We start from the raw sequence: 25009 nt of genomic DNA on the forward strand, positions 1-25009 counted from the left end.
ACATTGCAATATTTTATTTTTCTGCATTTTATATTGCGATATGAATAACATTTTGGCAGATGACTTGAATAGGTCTATTATTTAGAATAAAATCATTAAATTAGATTGATAGGAAATACATTTATAGAAGAGTGAATCAAAGAAATTGCAAGATTAAATCAATAAGATAAAAGTGAAATAAGTAGTCAGGTATTCAGGTACAGTAATACAATATTATACGATATTATCATATTTTGCCTTCGTAATGTAATATGATGTAATATATCACAAGAAGACCATCCACAATTTTTATCATGATATTTGTAAATAATAACAGAAAACTGCATCAAAAAGTTATAAGGTGTTTTTCTTTGAAGTGGAACAAATGGTCTGTGCAATAAACTAAAAACTATTTACAACAATATTTTTATCTTTAATCTGCAATCTTGGCAAACTCTCCTGAGAATTTTCTGGAAGATGTGGTTCCTATTGCATAATGCCACATTAAGTATTTCTGATATATAATGTTTTTAATTATAAGTGAGAAAATCGATGAAGTTAAATCTAAACGCAAAATACGTTTGTAGAACTCAGTTAAAGCTGTTTTATTTTTTGCTTTTTATTAGTTGTATTTTTTCTAAATTTATATTTCTAGACTCTGTTTAAATGTTTTTTATCAGAAACATTTGACATCTTATCATTTTAATTACATTTATTCTTTAATTTTAAGGAACTCTATTACATTTGTTTTGTTTGTCAAAAGCTTTATTGCTTTATCGTTTAAAACATAAAAGAAAAATTGTGGCATTATTCTTACGTTTTATTTACTTGGTTTTATTAAAAATAAACACATTTATTAGTATCAGTATTAGAATTATTATTATTTAATAATAATAATAATAATAAATAATAATAAATATGTTGTTATTATTACTACTGCTCTTCTGCTATCTGATATAAAATTGCAACAAGCCTCAAAGTAAAGACCTTGGTTAAAATAAATGCTAAATTTATTGATATTTTTGAGAAGACGTATGATTTCTATGACGTTAAGTTTTCTCATATTAAACTAAAATGTTTGTGAAGTGAATCTCATGTTCTCATAGCTATAACACAGATGCTGAAATACACTCTTAAGTATGTGTGTGCCTTGCTCTTCGTTCACACAGACAAGTAGATCATGTTTAGCTTCATATACAAATAGTCTTTTTATATTTAATATTCACAGTCTGTAGCTTACAATTCGATTTGATTAGGTTAAAGCATTACTTTTAAAGTATTGATCTAAAATTGATCATTAAAATTTCTTATTTAATTTTTTACTAGATTTCATGATTCTGCTTCATGTTTTCCACATCACATAATTCAATTTGAGAATTTAGAATCTGTTCAGAAATTACCCAAGTGACACAAAAGTGCCAGTGGTTGTACAAACATGCGTGTTTGTTTGGCGGATGCGAGTGTGTCCTCATGACCTGCAGTGAAGAGGGAAGGACACAAGTAGGTGTGTGTGTGAGAAAGATAGTGATGAGAGGGACACAGGTAGCTTATGTGTGCGTGTGTGAAATGCAGGGTTTGCAGATCTGTTGTATGTGTGTGTGTGTGATAGGTCAGTTGTGCTGAGTTAGAGGAGTGTAGTAACCTCTCAACATGCTGACAAACACGGATCGGGAGTGGAGGAATGAGGAGGGAATGTCTAGCATTTATTCACATGAGAATCTGTGTTCATACTGTGTTTCACAGGCATTTCGAGGTCTGTAGTTCTGTCTCTTTTACAAACACACATGGGATGCTTGTGCCTATTAGATCAGGGGTTCCCAATCTTTTCAGCCTGTGACCCCCAAAATAACTATTCCAGAGACTTGTGACCCCCACTATCCTTGGGATTGCGCACTCACCAATAGGCCTATAAACACAATCATATTGACAACACAAAAATGTGCAGCAGTCTAACAACTATAATACAGAGGGTGATTCAAAATGAATACCACAACTTTCGGGTTTCTAATGAAAAAAACTTTAAGTACTCCTTTACATTGATTTATTACCCAAGGTTCCATCATGTTTCTTTGGTTAAATATGGATTTTCAAAGGTATTGGTTGTGGTATTCTTTTTTTCATCCCCTGTATTATATATCTTTTGTCATTTATTAATGTAATTTAATATTAACCTCATCTAATGAGACTGGTGTGCACAATGTTTACGGCACAAGTGTAGTCTTGGTTTAATTTTGGAGACTGCCACTTAGAGATCAACTTCTATGTTCAGCCGTGTATGATTTTTAAAAATCATGCTGTAAAATCAATCTGCTAAAATTGACGCTATTACTGTGTCATTAATATAACGTAAACACCCCAGGGGTTGCAATTCAAAACAATAAATACCCTCCCGACCCCCCCACCACCCCAACATTGTCTGGTGAACCCCACTTTGGGAACCACGAGTTAGAACATGGGTTTGCAACAAAGAGAGTGTGTCACTCGTCTAATAATGTAAAGTCAGCTGGAAGTTAGTTGCAGGTTCAAATCTGTGATGTTTCTTGATCTCATTTCAGGTCATGCAATGTTTTGTCTGCTGGTGTTGTTGGATTAATACTTCTTTTAATGCAATGGCAATTATATCTTGCCATGGTCACAGAATAAAATGTACAGTGGTGTGGATGTTGGCAAGATATTTTTTTAAGGCAGCATATATTTGAGTAGAGATACTTTAAAACTGTAACATTGTGAATTTCTGGTTCCTGAGAAATTGAGTTTAGGGTTCTTTAAATAATAGAACATTTATAAAAGCCTAAATTTAATGTGTTTTTGATTAAACGTGTATATGTAGAAAAATAATTACAGTAATCTTAAACAGGATTATTTAAAATAAAATAACAATTTATCTTAATCTTTACTGATAAAATTTAATGATAATAACAACAATAATAACTCAATTCTTAGCAACAAAACCCAATTACGGTAACGGTTTAACAATTTTCACTCCTTAAACCAATGTGTAATTTTCTAACTCCACTCTCCAGCAAAGAGTCTTTACCGAAAGATGGCTGACTGTGTCATATACACTACTTGTTAGGGCTGCAAGATATTAGAAAATAATGACATTGTGATATTTTGTTTGTCTGCAACATACACTGCAGTATGAATGTCATTTCACAAGATGACATATTAGCTCTATGTGGAGAGAATTCATAACTTTAGATTAATGGGGATTAATTTGAAGGGAAGTATCTGCATAACATCTAATAAACAAACCACCAGGATAGAGGAATACAATTGAATAAAGATATAATTAAAATAAACAGTGTTTTATGATTTATGATGAGAATCTAACAGTATTAAGATATCTAAATGCTATGTTGGCTGGGTATTATAGTCCCAATTTGACATTGCAGATAATGTGATGTGACTATTGCAGATCCTTACATTGCGATATCAATGCTACAATGATATATTGTGTAATCCTACTATCTGTCATATATATATATATATAAAAATCAAAGAGCGGCATATTCTGAAAGCTGATAGAAAGAGAAAAGAAAAAACAGACAGAATGCAGAAAAGTTTAACTGTCCAGTGGAAAATGAAACAGTGTTTACTGTATTTTTAAGAAAATCTAGTTGAAACTCAGTGTAAGATCTATGCATAAATTCTGGGCAAGATATAAAGTTGGTTTCTAACACACTGTACTTTGTCAGCCCTTAATGTGCATGTCTGCTTTGCCTCAAACCTCTCCCATCATCACTCCATTATGATTGAATAAGACCACCACACACACACACGCATGCACATCAGACCTCTGCTTTATCCATTAGTCTAACTTATTGCTCGGTTTGGAAAGTTTCTAAGGCCAGATTTTACCCTCTGAAGCAACGAGATGATTGAAATGTGTGTTTGTGTGGAATCGCTTCTGAAGTTTTTTTCCAGCAGATTTCACATTTCATTACTGTTGTTTTTGACTGTCTTTCAGCTGACCTTCTGCCAGTGCGAGTAAAAAGTTTGCATGTGTGTGTGTTTCAGGTGTGAGAGCTGTGTGGACATGCTGTTTGTCCGTGGTTCTGGTAACTGTGTGCAGTGTGACACTCCTCTCAGAAAGAGTAATTTCCGTGTGCAGCTCTTCGAAGATCCAGCCATCGATAAAGAGGTGGAGATTCGCAAGAAGGTCCTCAAAATGTATGCAGCAGAGAAAGTGCACTCAAAATACTCTTAATGCCTAGTTTTTCGTATTTTAATAATGTGTGTCTTTTCATCTTTCAGTTATAATAAGAGAGAATTCGATTTTTCCTCTCTGACTGAGTATAATGACTATCTGGAGCAGGTGGAAGACATCGGTGAGATGTATATACAGCATTAAATCATTTATATTTTTGCCCCTGTTCTACTTTTTCAAGTATTACACAGTGTAATGCTGCACTATGTGAATCTAAAAGGCCTGCAAAGATCTAAGTGCACAACAAATAAAGTCATAATGTCACCTAAAAAGAAATGAATCAATTTTGAACTGTAGAAACGAGTCGTCAGCATTCCCAGTTTCAGTGTAACCGTGTACATAGAGCTGTAATGATTCTGCCCATCAACAACATCCACTTTGACCTGCCCTCAAAACTTTGGTTCATGTTGTCAGCAGCTTTTTGAGAAGCAACTTTTGTTACTGAGATGAAAAATTTACTCTGTCACAATTAGGGAGGTCAGAAGCATCTTCAATATAAGTACCAATCAGTACTGAAATTAACTAGATTTAACAATAGCAGCTTTCCCCATGAATTATGAGCACTGCTTTGTGGATTCTTGAACACAGCTGATTGGCTATTGTGTTTGTGGCTTTCAAATGCTGTAGTGTCTGTTTATCTGCATAAGAGCTTCGTGAAGTGATCATCATTGTAGCCAATCACAGTCATACTTGTCCGACCAATCAGTGATGTTTAAGAACCTTGCTCAACAGTGTTTAAATATTAGCTGAAAATGTTAAATGTAAAAATCTAATTCAGATGGATTCCATAGTCAGTTTTTTATATCGCTAATCATTATATATTTGCACTTTTACAAAAGCTCTTTTTATATTCACTGAAATTATTCTCTTACAGAATATGCTTATCTTGTGTGCAGCATTCAGTCACTGAGTGCACACAATAAACCAATCCACCAGTTTCACCACTGACTAATCTAAACACATCTGATTGGCCATTGTGTTCATAAGCTCAGCAGAAATGGGTGTGTGAAATGGTTATTATTCTTAGCACTGCAACAAACAAATAAAAATAAATCTTAAAATTTAAGTGTAATGTAATTGTAATTTAATCCGTTCTCACAATTCAGATTGTTATCTGTTTTTTTGTGGCAGTCATAAAAGTCTTTTAAATTTGAAGGCAATATTTGGTCATTTTCAGACCCTGTTGGACATACACTTGTTAATACAGCAGTAAAGGTCTCAAACTAAATAAATAAATATTTTTTGCTGAAAATATCTCAAGTAAAACTTAAGCCAATGTAAAAAAAAATAATAATAAAAAATAAATATATATATATAATGTTTTTTATGAAATACATTGATAAATATTAATTTGATTTAAAAATGTTTCTTTGAGGATTTAGATAACCACTTTAGCTTCTTATTTTTTTTATTATTTTTTTAGTTTTTATTATTTTTTTACAATAATGTATTATCTGATGTATAAATGTACACATAAAACGTAAAAAGTGCCAGTGTAAGCATCTAAAGAATCTCTAAAAGCAATTAGTGCTTTCAAACATTGGATGGACTGTAAACCTCTTGTAGGACCTAATCAAAACTGAAAAACAGCATAATTGTTGCCCTTTAAAATGATTTCCTTTTGTGATGTTTTTTTAAATGTTTAACTGTTTTCAAATGTTTCCAGTGTTTAACCTGGCCAATAACATGGATGTAGAAATGACCAAGCAGAAGATGGAACAGTATCAGCGAGATAACAAAGATGTTATACAGAGAAACAAAGCAAAACTGGTAAGCGTGCGTGTGTTTCTGACTAATTTATTTTTTTTTGTCTTAATGAGTTGCCCATGTGCTTCAGACACATTTGACTGTTTTGTATCCTTAAACTTTTATTTTATATTTTTTAATATTCTTTTTTTTTTTTTTTTTGTTAATTGGATTTTTACAAGTTAAATACAATATAGAACAAAGTGCAGCAGATCTATCATCACCAAATATACTACCCCATGCATGCCCTAAACCTCCAACCCTTAGTGCCATAGGTGATATCTAAGCATTCTGTCCTGTTATACCCAAGTAAGATATAAAGCCGCCCCAGTATTTGACAAATAAATCTTGACGGTTTTTCAAATGAAATGCATTTTTTCCAAAAACATGTAGGATGGCACTTCTTTAATCCACGTAGGATTTAGTAAATCAAATTTTATTTTCTATTTTATTTGATCAAATTGTACCTCTCTTTCAGACGCGCGAGCAAGAGGAGTTGGAGGAGCTGTTGTTGCAGGAGCAGCAGGATTCAGAGCTGAGGAGACTGGAGACCCTACAGGAGGAACAGAGGCAACTGCAGGCTAAGAGGAAAAACAAACAGGCCCTGCTGGATGAACTGGTATACAGTATATACACTCTTCTTCATTTGGTACATGGCTTAATATCTCATGCTCTTTCTACAGTAGCACATTCATTTGATTTTAGACTGTAGCTTTAAATCGATAGTTCACCCAACAGTGAATATTAAGTTATTAAATTTTTTTCTTATGTTGAACACAAAAAAGGTTGTTTAAAGAATGCTGTACCTGTAATACCTGTATACATTGAATACATGTAAACATTGACTTCCATAGTAGGGAAAACAAAGGCTATGGAAGTCAATGGTTACAGGTTTTCAGCTTTCTTTAAAAAATCTTTGTTTGTGTTTAATAAAAGAAAGCAACTCATAAAGGTTTGAAAAAAAGTGAAGGTAAACTGGTTTAAAACAACTGGTGGTCCATGTATATACTATGCAGTGCTCTTTGATCATTATTTAGGTTTATGTAGGTCACATTAATATTTTATGTATGTCACACACTCTTTTTTAAAAAATATCATCTTTTGTTTTTGGGGTATAGTGGCTGGCTATATGCTTATGCATGCTAGTCAAGTCTGACTTGCTCCTGATCCTTGATCCTTGAGTCCTGATTTTTTTCCATTCACTTTTTCATCTCTGCTATCAATTAAAGTGTCAAAATAACATATAAAAGAAAACATGCCCTTAATGTTCTGTTTTTATTTGCAGGAGAATTCCAAGTTACCTGCGGCAGTGCTATTGGCCCAACATAAAGACAGAGCAGCCCATCTAGAGACCCAGATAGAAAAACAGAAACAAAACGTCAAACCCACAAACATCTTCTCGACTGGAATAATGATGGTGAGGAAACATTTATGTATTAATTATATTATCATATTATCATCAGTTATTTATAGATTTTAAATTGACATTTTTGTATCGAATTAATTATTAATTTCTAAATATTTAAATAAATCTTTAGTATTATATATATATATATATATATATATATATATATATATATATATATATATATATATATATATATATATATATATATATATAATGTATGTTTAATAACAAAATATTTAAATAAATCTGAAAAAATTTGATTTAAATTATTATTAATATATATCGAATTGTAAGAAATATTATAACAATAAAATATATTGTTATTACATACATTTTTTTTAATTAAATTGGACATTTTACATTTGCAGTGGGGGATATAAGTATTCAACACTTCACCATTTTCCCAGAAAACATATTTCTAAAGGTGCTGTTGACTTAAATTATTACCAGATGTTGATTACCAAAGAAGTCCATATATGCAAAAAAATAAAAAATAATCAAATTAGTTTAGAAATTAAGCTATGCGTAATAAAATGAAATGACTCAGGGAAAAAGGATTGAACACATGAAGAAAGGAAAGTGTAGAAAGGCAGTAAAGGCCCAGACTGCAGCTCAGTAGTTATTTAGCCACCCTGTGTCCTTCCACATTGTAAATGAATATTATCTGCTTCAGTCCAACATCTACATTAGCAAGAAGATGAAAATGAAATCAGGATGGGCAATTTAGCAAGACAATAACTATGTTTGCATCCACCTTTTTTATGCATATGTACATAATAAAGTGGTTGACAGAAATGCCATGATGTGCATACATTTTTAAAATGCGCATAAAAACATATGCACATAACTGAGAAGGAAAAACTTTTTATTTTATAAGAAAAGATACACATAAAGTAAGATGGAAACACTTTTAACAAAAACAAATTCCAGTAGGCACATTAAAAAAGGTCATGTGATTTTGTTATAAGAAATCATGTGATGATAAAAATGTGTGTGAATGGACAAACCAGCAGGCTGAGCACATTATAAAACATTACAAAACAACTGAAATGTTGTTTTAGTCATTCTAAAATTCCTTAACTGTTTCAGTATTGATGTTATTATAGTAGTAATTGCCTTTAGAATTAAGAGCGTCTGTACTCTGTCTAACGCCTTCAAATGCCTCCATGCATTCACTGTATGTTGGTATTTGTCTTCTGAGGCGCAAATCATTTATTAAATAATGAGAAGATTCACACAGCTTCTCCTACCGCAGCAAATTCCGTTTTTACTGTTGATATTTGGCGCCAGTTAATCAGGAAGTGATGATTTTGTTCTCTTTGTCCAATTGGATGGAAACGTGTTTATTTGCAAGTCTTTAATGTAACATTGCTGTTTTATGCATAAATTTAATTCACATCTTTGAATTGAAACGTAGATAATGTTCCTAAACACAGCCAAGGAAACTCTCAAATGGTTTCAGAGAAAGAAAATCAAGCTGTAGAATGGCCCAGCCAATCACCTGACTTGAATCCACTAGAAAATAAAGAATAAAGATCAGATTTGATCGATAAGACCCACAGAACCATCAAGATGTTTACACTCTGTTGAAGTCTGTGGAAAAACTGAGCAATTCATGTGACTTCATTCTCTTTTTGAGAATCGTCTTTAAGCTGCCATCACCAAAAAAGCCTTTTACAGTATGCAAAGTATTAAATACATTTCAGTAGTTTAGCACTTTCGTCTTTTCATTCCATTGTTATTACACTGGACTCATTTGTCAGATTTTGTTTTTGTTTTGTTTTACTTTTATGTTTGTATTGTTTTGGTTTTTACTAAAATCTTGTTTAATTCCATATCAACAGCTTTTTTAGAAAAATTATTCCCAGGAAAAAAACATAACATGTTGAATACCTTTTCTCTAACTGTACTTTTTACTCTTTATTTTACTTTCTTTTTATACAAATAATACAAATAATATGCAGTTTAGATATTATTCATCAGTAGTAATTGGTTTTCTAACCGCAGACATCAATATAGTGGCACATGCCCTGTTTCTTATGTTATAATCAGTACCTTTTCCCCCACTGTACTTTTTACTCTTTATTTTACTTTCTTTTTATACAAATAATACAAATAATATGCCGTTTAGATATTAATGATCAGTAGTAATTGGTTTTCTAACCGCAGACATCAATATAGCGGCACATGCCCTGTTTCTTATGTAATAATCAGCACACCATGTGCTAAAGCTTTCACATACACACAAATACCAGCATGTTTGTATTAGCCAGTGTTCGAGAATGACGTTGGGAGTGTGTGTATGTGTGTTTATATCATTCTGTGTTGCATCTGTGTTGCAAAGCAGGTAAAACAGGTTTGTTCTTTGCAAAAAAAATCCCTTCAGCGGTCACTGTAAAGGACACAAACCTGAAGCAACATGTCATGAATGTGTATGCAAACGATGAGGGGGGGGAGTAACATCTTAAAAACTGCTGTTGAGTGGAAAAACAGAAACTGCATGAACAATTGTGTATGTTTTCACAAATGTGTCTTGTGGTTGGCATGGAGAGATGATTGGTGTGTGTTTGTATATGTGTGTGTGTTGGCACTGTCAGGATAGTACCAGCATGAAAAGTGTTTGTCAGCTTTAGATAGCTTTACACTAAAGGCAGAAGGCACGCTTGTACGGTTATATTTAACACGCAGATGTTTTTTTGAGGCGACGTGTGTGTTCGTCTGACTTTTTCATGCTCGGCATACATGTGGAGTGAGCCAGTAGAGACTTTGAGATGAAAATAGTGTGTGTTACAGGGCATGGAGAGGGCATTGGCTCTCACACTTGTTACTTGAGCTTAGTTAATGCCAGCTGGAGGGTCCACAAAGCTCACTTTATCCCCGCTGAACCTGGATGTGTTTTCACTAGTGTTACACGGTAAATTCAGGACACTTTGTCAGTGCGAGTTCTGTAATGTGAATCTGCTTATGTCTGACGTCACGCATCACCGTTTCTGGGTCTGAACGCTCTGTCAGATGACAAAATCTAGCAACACGTGGAAAGAATATATGCTGTAAAACTGTTGAAAAATCATGAAGTTTATAATGTTTATATTGATCATGATGGTCATATATTATATTATATTATATTATATTATATTATATTATATTATATTATATTATATTATATTATATTATATTATATTATATTATATTATATTAATATACTTTTCTTTATTTGACTTTTTAATATTATATTTTAGTATTTTATTCTATTCTACTTTATATTATATTTTTATATTTTACTTTTATTTTATATTAAAATATTTTTGCTATATTTTATATTAAATCAAAATATGATGTAACTATATTTTATTGTAATATATTTTGCATTATTTTATATTTTACAATTATATTGTGTTATATTATATATTATATTTTACTTTATTTTATATTTTATTTTATATTTTTTAATTTAAATTTAATTTTATATTAATCTCAGAGTCATACAGCTATAATTTACTATTAATTTATTATTAGTTAATTACTATTAATTTATAATTTATTCAACTATTAACTTTTTAAGCTTTTTTGTAACTATTAAAAGTTAAGCTATAACTTTATAACTAAATATTTTTTTAATATTGGTGTCTGTGATACAAAAGAGATTATTGTGATTGATGATTAATGATTTTATAATCATTCACTTTTTTAAATGTGTGATATGACTAATTATAAATCATAAACAGATTTTAAGATTTCTCTTTTCAAGTGGGTAGAGGCTTGGAACTGGAAACAGTATTTCATACATGACAACCTAATAAGCAGATACAGTAGTGTTAGTATTAATGTATGTGTTTTATGGCATTTTTCTCTCCTGTGGCCTAAGCAGAGCGGTGTGAGTGTGTGATCATTTTCAAATGTGCTGATCTGAGGTGAATGTGTGTGTGTGTGTGTGTGAAGGTCAGCAGAGGTGCTGATAGACAGTTTATATTTGTTGACCTTGGATCGTCCTGAAGACTTGCATAGTCAGAGTCCCGACGCTCTCTCCTGCCTCATCCCCACGTGAAACACAAACCTTTCATCGTTCTCTCACAGTCTGCTCATTTAAACCTTTTTTTGTTTTTTTTTGTTTTTGGAGTTTTGTAGAATTTAGTTTTGTAAAAAGGTTTATCCTTGTTTGAAAAGTTTTTCCAATAGATGTCAATTTTAAAAAAACCTTTTTAAATCAGCATTTTTCATTCAAGAAACTTTCAAAGAAGATTGCAGGATAGTTTTTAACTGTTTAAAAAATTTATATAAAAATAATTAAATAAAAATGTGCTCAATTAATAAAATCAGATGAAGTCAGAGGAAGAAGTTGATGAATAATATTTGATGGATAATGCAGTTCCAGCTTTATAGTTCTGCATTGATACATTACTTAATACATATTTGCTTTGCCTAGTACTTAGTATGATTATAATTGTCATGTTTGAATAGATTACCATAATTGAAAAAAAAGAGGAGCAGTTTTATTTTTATTTTTTTATTATTATTATTTTATTTTTTTTGTTATTATTTTTGTTGTTGTTATTATTGTTGTTTGCTCGTTTGTTGTTTGCTTTTAGTTTTTATTATAAATATATATATCCTTATATTTTGTATAATTTGTAAATGCAACAAGGTTATTATTGTTGTAAAATGTTTGTAAAATGTTGTATTTCAATGTGTACAAACTGAAAACGAAAAATAAAAATATTATGGTAAAAAAAAAAATCAGATGAAGTCATTACATTAACTTAAAATTTTTTGCTGTTACTTTACATTACAAAATGCTTTAGATGTATAATACTATACATTTATTTTAATGTATCTTTTTTTAAATAGACGATCTGAGACAGAGAATCAATATTAAATGACAATAATCTAATGAAATAAAAATTTGCTAAATAAACCAGTTTTATGATATAATAGTTATTTTTAATATATCGTCACCTTGGAATTATAGGGTTCTATCTACGTTCTGAATGATTTTGAGATATTGAGCTTCAAAAAGTTTTTGCATTCCATAGCAAACAGTATGTGTGTAACATTGTTTATTAAATAAAAAGTCTTAAAGTGTAAACAACATCCCATAACATCCCATAATGTAAGAATATGTGAATAACTCAATTTTGACAAAAATGTCAGATAGAACCTAATAATTGTAAGGTGACGATATATGTTTGATTAAAAATGTAGTAGTTAATAGTAATTAAGGTCTGAGATGGAGAATCAATATCAAGTTAAAATAATTTAATGAAATAAAAATGTGCTAAATAATAACAACAAAAAAAAACAGATTAAGTAATTACATAAACTTACATTTTTTGCTGTTACTTTGCATTACAAAAATACCGTAGTTTTATAATACTATACATTTAGTTTAATGTATTTTCTTAATTACAAATAGACAATGTGAGACATAATTTAATTAAATAAACACTTGCTAAAGTTTTCTTGTTTCTAGTTTTATAGGTGAATTTAATAAACTAAATTGTCCATAGAGAATGAGTGTGAATGAGAGTGTATGGGTGTTTCCCAGTGTTGGGTTGTGGCTGGAAGGGCATCTGCTATGAAAAACATGTGCTGGATAAGTTGGCGGTTTATTCCGCTGTGGTGACCCCTAATTAATACGGGGACTAAGCCGAAAATAAAATAAATGGATGAATAAAAAATTTGCTAAAAAAAAAAGTCAGTATAATAATTGAAATCATACAAATCTATCTATACTTTTAAAATATAAATGTTTTTTTACTATACATGTTTGATTAAAATGTAGTAGCCAAACAGAAATTAAGATCTCAGATGGAGATCAGTAGCAAGTTTCATGAAATTTGCTAAATAAAAAAAAAGTCTGTACATAATTTAAAATAATACTGCAGTTTTAGAATGCAATATAGTTTGTTTTAATGTATTTATTTGATTTAAAATATTTCTAGTTTTACTTTTACTTACTTTTACTTTTTTATGTTCAGAGATTTGATTGATTGAATATCTTGGTATACCACATGTATTATTATTATTATTATTATTATTATTATTATTATTATTATTATTATAGAGTTGTATCTATATATATTTACTTACCCCAAAATGTAAATGTTTTCAGTCATACAGCTTTAATGTTTAAGTATGCAAGTTCCAAAGTTGACCAAAACCTGGTCTATGCTGAGACGAGGAGAATAGAGTATGAGGAATAATCATATGAGTAGTTTACATAAACTCTTAAAGGTACAGTAGCAAACAACTATTAAATTAAAGCCTGAAAATTTGCTTTAAAAAGGCTTTGATTTAAATGAAATTCTACAGTAGTGTATATGTTCCCTTTAAGATTACGAGTCCATTTTTAACCAGAGCCTTCTTTTGGTATTTTTCCCGAAACCAACTTTGAGAAGGAACAGTTAATTACAGAATTTCTGGTTGATACTTGTAAGTGAACATTGGCAAGAAGCAAGACAAACACACCTCAGAATAATTCTGGTATTTGTTGAAATGGTAAGGAAAATTATCACACCCGCAGAATGAACAAACAAATGAGCCATTGCATTCATTGAGTTTGTCCTGTGCCAGTCAAAATGTTCTGCGCGAGACAGAAGTCCAAAACGCAGATCCAGGGGAGACGGTTTATTTTTCAAAATGTACAAATTCAAGTCCACCTCATAAAAAGATGTTTACTATGTGCTAATGTCAAACATATGGGCCGATTCACTGGCCGGCCAGGGGTGAGGTTAAAGCACTGGACGGCACTGAATGTCGAAACACACCAGATATGTGATTGATTTGAACACAAGGCCCCGTTAAACAGTGTGTAACTGCTCAGACTGACTGCATAGACAAACCAGAGGGGTGTTTGAGCTCAGGGATTTCCTTCCCTCCACCCCCGCACTGTAATGAAGATGGATCGAGCTGCCAGCTCTGTTTTAAGGGCACTGGGGAGTGAATATGTATCTTTAGTCACTCAACATGCACAGAATCAGCAGCATTTCTTTACACACACACACATAGATATTCAACACCTCACATTAATGTTGAGTGCAGATGGTTGTTTTTGAGCTGGTAAAGATGCGGTTGTGGCTTACTGTTGTGTGATTGGACTTCTGAAGAGTTTTCCACTGTTATCAGGCTGTTGACAGGGTAATCTATGTTGGGATGGGGTGTATGTGTTGACATGGAAAGCTCTAGACGAGTTGTGTTTGTGTGACAAGAGAAGACAGGAGAATTTATGTTTCTTATTTTGAAATCATAATGGATCGTAAGCCTTTGTGTGTAGTAAGTTTAAGTGTTAATTTTACATTATATAAGTCCTGTATCAACTTTTTATGAACCTAAGTGTGTGTGTGTGTGTGTGTGTGTGTGTGTGTGTGTGTGTGTGTGTGTGTGTGTGTGTGTGTGTGTTTCTAAGGTTTTAGTGCTTGATGTTCTTATACCATTTTTTGTTATTATCAGTATTTGCTGATTAAATCATGAAAATCACTGCATTTCTTCCCATTTTTAAATTTACTTGAATACTTTTTTATTTAACTAAATTTTGTTTTGTTTTTGTTTTATTTTAATTATTTAATAACATGGAATTTTTATTATAAGATTTAATTTAATTTTAACTTTATTTTGATTATATTATTTTAATTTAAATTACATTTAAATTTAATTAAATTAAATTTTATTTTATTTTATTTCATTGTTTTATTTTATCTTTTATTTTATCTTATTATTTTTATTTTATTATTTTATTTTTATTTTATTAATTTTAATTTTATTTATTTATTTATTTTATGTTTTATTTTATACTTGATTTATACACACACCCCCACACATACACTACTTATTTTTCTAAGTATTAAAAAGTGTGTAAAATATCTTTATTATTTGAATTTTAAGAATTCCCTGCTGAATAAAAGTATTAACTTAATAAATAATTGGCCTCAAACTTATTCACTCACCTATGTTAAGTGCTGTAAGAATTGATGCTGCTTATGCCCCATAATTTTTTATAGCACAGTCAATTAACAGATCATAAAGTTTCCTCTCTACTGCTCAGTTTTACCTTTTGTTAACTTGTATTGCTGATGTTCTCCCTGTTTTGTCTGCCATTATTTTACTTTTCTGTTTTGTTGCTGTTTAAATGTGTGTAGTACTTTGAGGCCAAAGTAAAGAACTGCTCTCCCTTGGAAATTCCCTCTCCACACACACACACACACACACACACTCACACTCCTTCCATGCTGTGGTTTCTGTCTGTCTCCAGCAACTCCACTGTCCCTTGTGTGTGTGTGTGTGTGTGTGTGTGTGTGTGTTGGCGGTGAGTGATGTTGTCATACATCTTTAGATCCCCTGCTTGGATCTGTATCCACAGAGGGATGTGTGTGTGTTTGTTGGCACTAATTCATTCATGTGTGTGACTCCATCTCAGACAGAATGTCTGTTGGTGCTGTTTAAATGAGGTCATATGCATTAACCGTTCCAAATATACCCAGTGAGTGTGTTAAATACTCACCTCCAATGGTGCTGTATGATGCCAATTAAAAAATGAAGCACGCTGATTGCAACGTTCTAGTGCTCTGAACATCTAAATGTACTTATTTACTTTCAAATGATTCTCCAAACACCCTAAACTAAAAGAAGTGTCAAAGGTGCGGTCAGAGCTCTTAACCAATAAAAAAAAGTCATGCTAACATTTTTTTTTACATTTGCTACATTTTTTTTATTTGCACATTTTTCATACTGCAAAAAAAAAAAAAAAAAAAAAACTGAAAAAATGTTTCTTTCCTTTTCTTTTCTTTAGGGTCAGACCGTATCTTTGGCTTCTGTGTCCCGCGTGGAGGAAGTTTTATATGTTTATCAGCCTCTGTACATTGACACATATGGGCCGCCTGTTCCAGAATTGGATCAGCTAGGCCGAAAAGGGTAAGAATCACTTGCACTTCCTAAATGTATTGTGTTATATGTAAGGGATAATGTATATCCAGCCGGTTGTTATCGCAGAGTAACTCTGAGCTATACTAATGCACTAACTATTTAAATAAATGGAAAGTTTTCTAAAGAAATATTTGTTCTTAACAAACGCCTGGATGCAGCCTACATGAACCTTTTTATTATTATTATTATTATTATTATTATTATTATTATTAATACAGTTTAATCATGGCTCTTAACAATGAAGAAGAGCAGAAGGATATATATGAAGAAGTGTCATAAGGATATAAATATTTTCATTGATGGTCAAGATAATTTCCCGGATGAGCTTGTGTTATTAGTTTAATCAGTTGTTATCTGGGATTAACATACTGTGGAATGTCATAATTTTTTTACCAGAATTAAGTATTCTATTGAGCTGTATTATATTACATTACATTACAATATTACTCCTCCTCAGTCCATCCAGAGTGGATTTATTAAAAGCTTAATTCATTAAAGCTCTTATATGAAATCGTGGTCCTTGGTAATTATGCCAGTTGATCATTTAGTTTCATTAGACCTCAATGAGGAACAGGCTGAATTCCATTTAAATTGAGTTACCTTTTTATGCATAGGTTGTTTCCCTTTTGTAACTTATCTCTTTCCTTTCTGCAAGTGATTGTTTGTGTGGGTTTGACAAGTATAAACGACCTCTTATTTAAACTAATATACCACATCTCCCATGGTGCACCTTTCCCAGGGTAAACAGGAAGTCTGCTGACATTTTCGCTATGCTTGCAGCTTCACGCTTCACTAAAGTTTTACTTTCTCTGAAAGTCACATTCTTGCTCTTAAGCATGCTTGGTCTTTGATGCTATTTTAGTGAGAACCTCTCATTAGGGCAGTAATTTGTTCTCCAAATGTTATTTAATTAAATTTACTCATAGAATAATTTAATATCTGCATGCTTCAGCAAAGAGATCCAGTCAGTGTTAAAGTCTACTAATGACTAATGAGTTACAAAATTATTATCGTAGTTCACACAAAAATAATTGTTAGTTTTGGATGAAATATGCTTTGTCTGTTTTTATTTGTTTTGATTTAGTTATTGTGTGCCTTTTAATACAAGGTATAAAATATCTTATAGTAGGTCTGCATGATTCTGGCTTAAATGAGAATCATGATTTTTTTTTTTTTTTGCTTAAAAACAAGCTCACGGTTTTCTCACGATTCTGTAGATATAAAATAAAGGTTAATGAGTAGGCTATTATTATTAATATTTCTCAAACATATGGTAAAACAACAATAATAATATTAGACTTATGTGTAGTCTACTGTTGGTCAAAATGCTAAATATTGCATTTACTTGTAATTGTGGACTGGAATGGACTTTAAATTGGTCCTGGTTGTTAATGCAGTAAAGTGATTACATCAGAATTTTTACAGTTGAAATTGAATTATGCTTGTCATTTGTCTTTGACAACATTATTAGACCATTTTTACACTGGTTAAATGAAACATTAGTCAACATCAGATTCCCTCTTGCATTATATAGGCTAGAGTTGTTATACTGACTCTGTAAACATTTATTCTCAAGCACAACACTTTGTGTTCGATATGAAAGAAAAACGTATCAAATGCTTGTTGTAATCATAACTCTAAAATGCGATATGATCATTTAAATGATGTGCACACTTTCAGTTTCACTTTTAATGCCGAGTGCGGCTCATGTCATGGCTGCCATCACAGAGAAAAAAAGATATACATGCAAATCATACTTTCTGTGTGGCACCCAAACCATCACCATGTGCAACAAACTGAACGTTATTTACAACTTTATTACCTGTTATTCACAGCCTATGCATGTTCTGTTCACTAAAGTAGACATCAGCTTAGCTTTTTTCGGTTTAATTGTGCAGCTCTACCTTATAGGGATAGTGAAAATACGAAAAAAAAAAAAACTTTAATTCGCTGTTAATTTACTCACCGTTAGGCACTGAAGATGTTCCTGGCTTATTGTTTGTCAAAAAAAAAATTATAATTTTTTTTGGGTTTTCACCTTTTAATGTATAGGACAGTAGAGATTATTGACCCAAAAGCATGGGGAGCAGAAAGGGGGGAAGGATCGGCATAGGACCGCAAGGTGGGAATCGAACTCGGGTCGCCGCGAGTACCGGAGTGCATGTGTCGACACACTAACCACTACACCATTGGCGCCAACATTGTCAATCTTGAGCATAAGATTTCTGACTTACAGTGCATGTACTTAAACATCATACATACTCAAAAGTTTAGATCAGCTCAATTGATACATGATAGATATTGTCTGTCATTTTGCTTCATCAGACCTCAGTGTATCATCAGGATATGTGTATGTTTTTTTGACTCTCAAAGTTGGGTCTCTAATGGGTAGGGAGTTGAACTTATCATTGAAAGGTTACAGGTTCTAGTCCCGGGCATGAACTGCACTCTCTCTCACATATGATATCATGCTGAGGGGCACTAGAAGCAATAGCTGCCCTCTGCTCTGGGTGTTTGCTCACTCCGGGTTTATGCTCTCATTTCTCACTCATCTGTGTGTATTGGGATGGGTCAAAACAGAGAACCAATTGCCCATTCTCAAAATGATTGAAGTCTAGAGAGCAAAAATGCCCCGGTGACTCCCATTGTAAGTGTATTTCTATCACAGATGCTGTTGATAGAGCTTAACTTTTATTGACCCCACCAACACACACACATCAGGATCTTCAGCAGAGGATCTTGTGATGTGGTTTGAGCTGAAAAGCAGAGGACAGGAGAAGAAAAAGAGTGAGGGTTATGAAAAGAACTGATAGGGTGGATCATTCTCTCTTTGTTTCTTTTTCTTCATAGTTCAGGGTATTTTTTTCGTTTCTCTTTTTTTGCATCAAAGAATTTGACCAGCTTCAGTCTTTTGAAGTGGAGAGCGGACGAGTCTCTGAGTGTTTGTGTGTGTATGTGTGAGGCTGACAGAGAGACGGATTGTTTTTTGCTATTTGTCTTGGTGTGTTTTGACAGTGAGTTAGTGGAGATTTATGTTGGACTGGTTTGTGTTTTTGGAGGGTCATGTATGTATTCACTTCCTCCTTCCCCCCGGGGCGAACCCCGTCCTCTGTGTCCGTCCCTGTTCTGTACCTGTATAAATACTGGTGGGTGGGGCTTTTTATTAAAGACAGCTGTGTGTGTGTGTGTGTGTGTGTGTGTGTGTGTGTGTGTGTGTGTGTGTGTGTGTGTGTCTTGAAAAGAGGTGATTGAGTTGAAGTTTTTTTCTTCTTCTTCACACTCTATGCTTTTAAATGCAGTCGGTTATACATGTGTTTTGTTTGAACAGAGAGTACAGAGTTTTTTCTCTCCATTTTTTTCTGTGAGATAGCTTCATTTTTCATTTACTTGTACAATGTTGCGTAATGCAAGTACATTTCAGTTTTGGTTTTGGCCTTGATGGATCAGTAATTTTTCCATCAGACATTCTCAGGAAGCACACACACACATAGCGAGTGTTGAGTGATGTCTCTGGCGCGTTTGGAGACGTGTCTGCAGAGGTTTGGATAAGGTAATTAGTTTCAGAGACATTAGTTATTAGACAGGACACAGCTTGTGTGCAAGTCTTTGTTTATTTAATCTTTTTTCATTTTTTTGAAATAATTCAAGTTACATTTTTAGCATTTAAAAGTTTGGGATTCGTCACTTTTGATAGAGTTAACTTTAGAAAATGAACATAAAAGTACATATATTATGACACATTTTATTTGCATTACATCCTTGATTGTTAAACTCGTTTTCTGTTTTAAAAGTTGATGTTTCTGTGTTTATGCAAATCCTTATATGCTAATCTAATTTTCAACATGTATTTATTATTAATAAAAATGTGAATCAGTTTTTGTGCTTTATCTTTAAGTTACAAATTTTGAAATGAATATAAATTATAATTATTAGAATTAATAATATTGGAATTATTTGCCCCCCTTTAAAGTTTTTGTCTTTTTTTTAATATTTCCTAAATGATGTTTAACAGAGCAAGGACATTTTCACAGTATGTCGGATAATATTTTTTCCTCTGGAGAAAGTCTTATTTGTTTTATTTTGGCTAGAATAAAAACAGTTTTAGGTCAAAATTATTAGCCCCTTTTAGCAATATTTAGTTTTGATAGTCTACAGAATAAACCATCGTTTTACAATAACTTGCCTAATTACCCTAACCTGCCTAGTTAACCTAATTAACCTAGTTAAGCCTTTAAATGTCACTTTATAGAAGTGTATTGACAAAGATCTAGTCAAATATTATTTATTGTCATTATGGCAAAGATAAAATAATCAGTTATTAGAGATGAGTAATTAAAACTATCATGTTTTAAAATATGTTTGAAAAATCTTCTCTACATTAAACAGAAATTGGAGAAAAAAATAATTAACAAGGGGGCTAATAATTCAGGGGGGGCTAATCATTCTGACTTCAACTGTATGTCAAGGTATCTGCAGGGTCTTAAAAATCTTAAAACATCTTGCATTTCAAAAACCAAATTTTAGGGCTTTAAAAGTCTTAGATTCATTGAAATATTGTGTTGTAGGTCTTAAATAATTTTAAACAGTTTTTAATATTCCTATGTCCATGCAAAGCTATGCCCAATTATGCCAACACCCAATTGTGCCATATTTCAATAAAAGTTTATATATTTATATATATATATATATATATATATATATATATATATATATATATATATATATATATATATATATATATATATATATATATATATATATATTTTTTTTTTTTTCATCATTATTTGAAATATATTTGGACCACACTGCATAATAATGATATATATTATTAATATATATTATATATTTTTTAAATGTAACTGATTAAATAATAGTGATTATTGAATTATTGAAATGCTCCAATGTTTTATTAATTTAATTGTTAATTTTTTAAATATTTATAAATTAGAAGTTAGTAGTACCATTTATTGGTATAATATCCTCCAGGTCAGAGCAGTTGCCAGGGTCTCGACTTTCATCACCATACCAATGTTTAGACTACATTTTTTTTCGAAACACACTTGCCATACAGGAAGTCATCTTGTGCCAGACAGGAAGTAATCCATCAGCAAGTCAGAAGAGGGAGCGTGTATGGACATGCTCAGTAGCTTTATTGTGTTTTTCAACATAAATCTGTTTGATTGTTATTTGTTTAGGTAGTAAAGTACAAGTGATATTGTTAAAATAAGCATGTCTAATGACCAGACAGTTAAAACAAGAACGCAGATAACTTACTAAAAATACAAAGAACATAAATTATTATATTAAGTTTCATTGTGCTGCGAAATACATTTATAGTTTTATATATAAATATCCAGAACAGGACTGTCCTTTTATAAATAATACGACTTTTTCCTAGTGTGAATGATTTAGTACAGTAAGAATGTGAGATAAGAATGGTCAGTGACTGAAGAAATTACTTTTTTTTTTTTTTTTGGAAACTAAATTTTGAGGAGCCTGATTTGAAATTTGCTTATGCAAACTAGCTTAAAACAAAGATTCTGGCCTTGGCTTCAATAGTAAATTTGGCTTGCAAATGCCCAGTCCACCTCCCATTTCTCTGTGTAAGAGCTAGCTAGAGACGGCTGAACTTTGATGGCAAACCCAGTGTGCATTCAAAAAAAATTCTAGACTGTATCAGGACATTATTAAAGATTTAGTGACGAAATTTATGTACAATGTAAAAAATACCTGTAAATAGTTTACATATTTCCTCTCTGCTCTGTTGACTTTTTATGTTGAAAATTCAACTCTACAATTTAACAAGGTGGCTTTTATTGACATTTTATTATTTGAAATAATATAATGTATAAGAAATAATTTATTGAGAAATAAGTGTGTAAAATGTTCTGGCATTTTATTCCAAGGTTTTTGTACCATAATATACAGTGCTCAGCATAAATAAGTACACCCCATTTTGAAAATGAATATGTTTATCTATTTCTCAGTAATATAATATACATGTTTAAAAATATAAAGCTAATGCATTTAAATTCCTGCGAAAAAAAAATTAGTTTCTCCTGATTTTTGCTCCTTTTTTATTCTTATTTAATATTTTTTTACTAACATGTAGATTTGGGCTACTAATTTTAGACTATTATCGTAAATTATTTGTTGGATTAGCTCCAGATTTGGTCCACTTCAAATATTGACTATTGTATATGCACAAATATAATATTGTAAAGCATCCTATAGAAATATTAATATAAATGAGAGATTTGTAGGGGGTGTACTCATGTATACTGAGCCCTGTACAAGACCAACCCTGGCAATATATCACTTTAACTGTTTAAAAATGTTCATAAAAGTCACTTTTTCAAACTTTTCAACGTTCCAAGGTTCAAGGTCCCGATGCAATTCAAAATCATATATAAACAGGGAAAAATACAAACAAGAATCACAAAAAATTGTTAATCTACAGATATTTTTAGTGTAGCTGTAGTAAAGTTGATTAAACTTATTGACCTACATGTTAATGCTCTGTTCTGATGTGTAAATAAACATTGTACTATTACAGTTCTCTAATGTTTGCAGAAAATATAAACAAATCGCTTTTTTTACAGTGTATTCACAATTTTACAGTGCGTTTATGAATTATGCTGATGGTGAAAATCTTCAGAATTAATCTAAAGACACCTCTGGGGTCTGTTCTTCATACCTCGCTTAAACGATCTAAGATGATTTGGCAGATCCGGGATCTTTTAAATGTTGTTAACTGATCTCTGGCTAATTTGGTTCTTCAAACAAGTTTGTGAATCAGATTAAAATGTCTGGATGAACTGATCTGAAATCGCTGTGTGTGTTGTGTGGTACAGATCTATTGATCTTCGAAATCATGATCAGCAATGCAACGATTGGCTGACGGCACAGCAGTGTGATGACATCATCTGATTAATATTCAATTGTCCATGTGAGCAAAATTACATAAAATTCATAGTAAACGATTTGTTAAATATGATACGCAAGAACTTTCCACCTTTGTTGTGGGCTGCTTACACTTTCATGTGTCAAGAGTATTTAGCAATTTAAAAAGGATTTTCTTTATTATAGTAGCCTAGGCCTATTCAAGTGTCTTAATCTGCATAAGGAATACAATAATTTTTGCATCAAAACAGCAATTTGATATCTGTAAAGGAGTCTGCAACTTTTGCGAATCATCAAATCACTGGCATATTAGCCGTCAAAACACGTGCATGACTTCATAAATTATTATTCCTTTAAAAAAACAGTCGAATATTGTGCATGTCTAATATTATACACCAAGGGTCACCAATCTCGGTCCTGAAGGGCCGGTGTCCCTGCAGGGTTTAGCTCCAACTTGCCTTAACACACCTGCCTGGGTGTTTCAAGTATACCTAATAAGACCTTGATTGTTCAGGTGTGTTTGATTAGGGCTGGAGCTAAAATCTGCAGGTAACCGGCCCTCCAGAAACAAGTTTGGTGACCACTGTTATACACAAACAATACTAAAGCTGCTTGGTACCTTAACATAGTATGCGTATGTATCTAAAAAGTCCATATTTATATCTGTTCTCTGTGAAAACCTTGGGGAGAATCACCTTGTGACAATTTTATTTCAGAGTGCAGATTGCATAAGTTTGCATATATATATATATATATATATATATATATATATATATATATATATATATATATATATATATATCTTTTTTTTTTTTTTACTATTTTACTATTTTCCTAAGTGTATAACAATCATATTAGCATTTGATACATACATTCAGTGTTGTATTTGCATGAAAAGACCCGATCTAATCCTGTTCATATGAAATAAGCCTGCTGAGGAGCAGGTTTGAGCTACCAGAACTGTTGCTATGACTACAACTATCGGATGAGTTTTGAAGAACGAAACGATCCAGGATCATGTCAAATCGTCAATATCTAAATCCAGCTAATTGTAATCCACATACGAAAAGCAGACCCCTGGTCTCCATGGGTACAGTTAGATACAACAATAACTTTTTCCGCATTAGCATGTGGCAAAGTCATAAATGGGCAAAGTCATAAAGTATGAAGCGGTGGTATTGACTCGTGCTTCAGAAACAGCATTAAACTCATCTTCATAAATGATTTCTTTTTCCCAGAGAAAGTTACTGGGATGTCCGGATCCACATTTTATATTACTTAATACTTGTCATGTCTTATTTGCATAATATGTCACCTTTAATGATGCATCATGTTATGGTGGATGTCGGATTTGGACATTGTTGGTCTTGTTTAGATGAGCTTGCTCTGCAAACTCCTCTAAGGAGGATTTTTGCGCTATGGTATTGTGATTTGATGTGTATACTTGTTCATTTGGTTTACGGGGACACAAATTTGTAGATTGACATGGGTATAACTCTGGTATGACAAAGTTGTTTTTCGAGGACATCATATGCCTTGTGTAACTCAAAATGTTTTAAAAATCACACTTAACGGGGACTTTTAACATTCGGAATTTGCCAGAGGTTTTATATGAGAGTTGTGTTTAAAGGTAGGGCTAGGGCAATATATTAAGTATTTTTTACAGTATAAAATACATTATACCTACGTCCTTGTAAACCATGTATACGTGTTTGTGTTTGTGTGTAGCATGGCAGTGCAGGCAATCAGATCTGCTTGAGGAATGTGTGTGTGACACTGACCCTGTTAAAATGACAGATTGTCCAACAGCTGCTTCAGAGTGTTTGGAAAGTCAAACTCTCTCCAAC

General features: G+C 32.0%; 1 protein-coding gene across 1 annotated transcript in view; it reads left to right on the plus strand.

Moving 5' to 3' along the window:
- The window catches only part of mnat1 (MNAT1 component of CDK activating kinase), a 33651-nt gene that overhangs the window by 5459 nt on the left and 3183 nt on the right, over positions 1 to 25009 (plus strand). Inside the window, 6 exon segments of the mRNA NM_001006100.1 lie at positions 4000 to 4152; positions 4237 to 4310; positions 5856 to 5959; positions 6414 to 6554; positions 7221 to 7352; positions 16126 to 16247. Of these exon segments, the coding sequence (NP_001006100.1) occupies positions 4000 to 4152; positions 4237 to 4310; positions 5856 to 5959; positions 6414 to 6554; positions 7221 to 7352; positions 16126 to 16247 (726 nt within the window).

This window comes from Danio rerio, chromosome 13, assembly GCF_052040795.2.
Source record: "Danio rerio strain M-AB ecotype USA chromosome 13, GRCz13ab, whole genome shotgun sequence".
NCBI classification, from domain to species: Eukaryota; Metazoa; Chordata; class Actinopteri; order Cypriniformes; family Danionidae; genus Danio; species Danio rerio.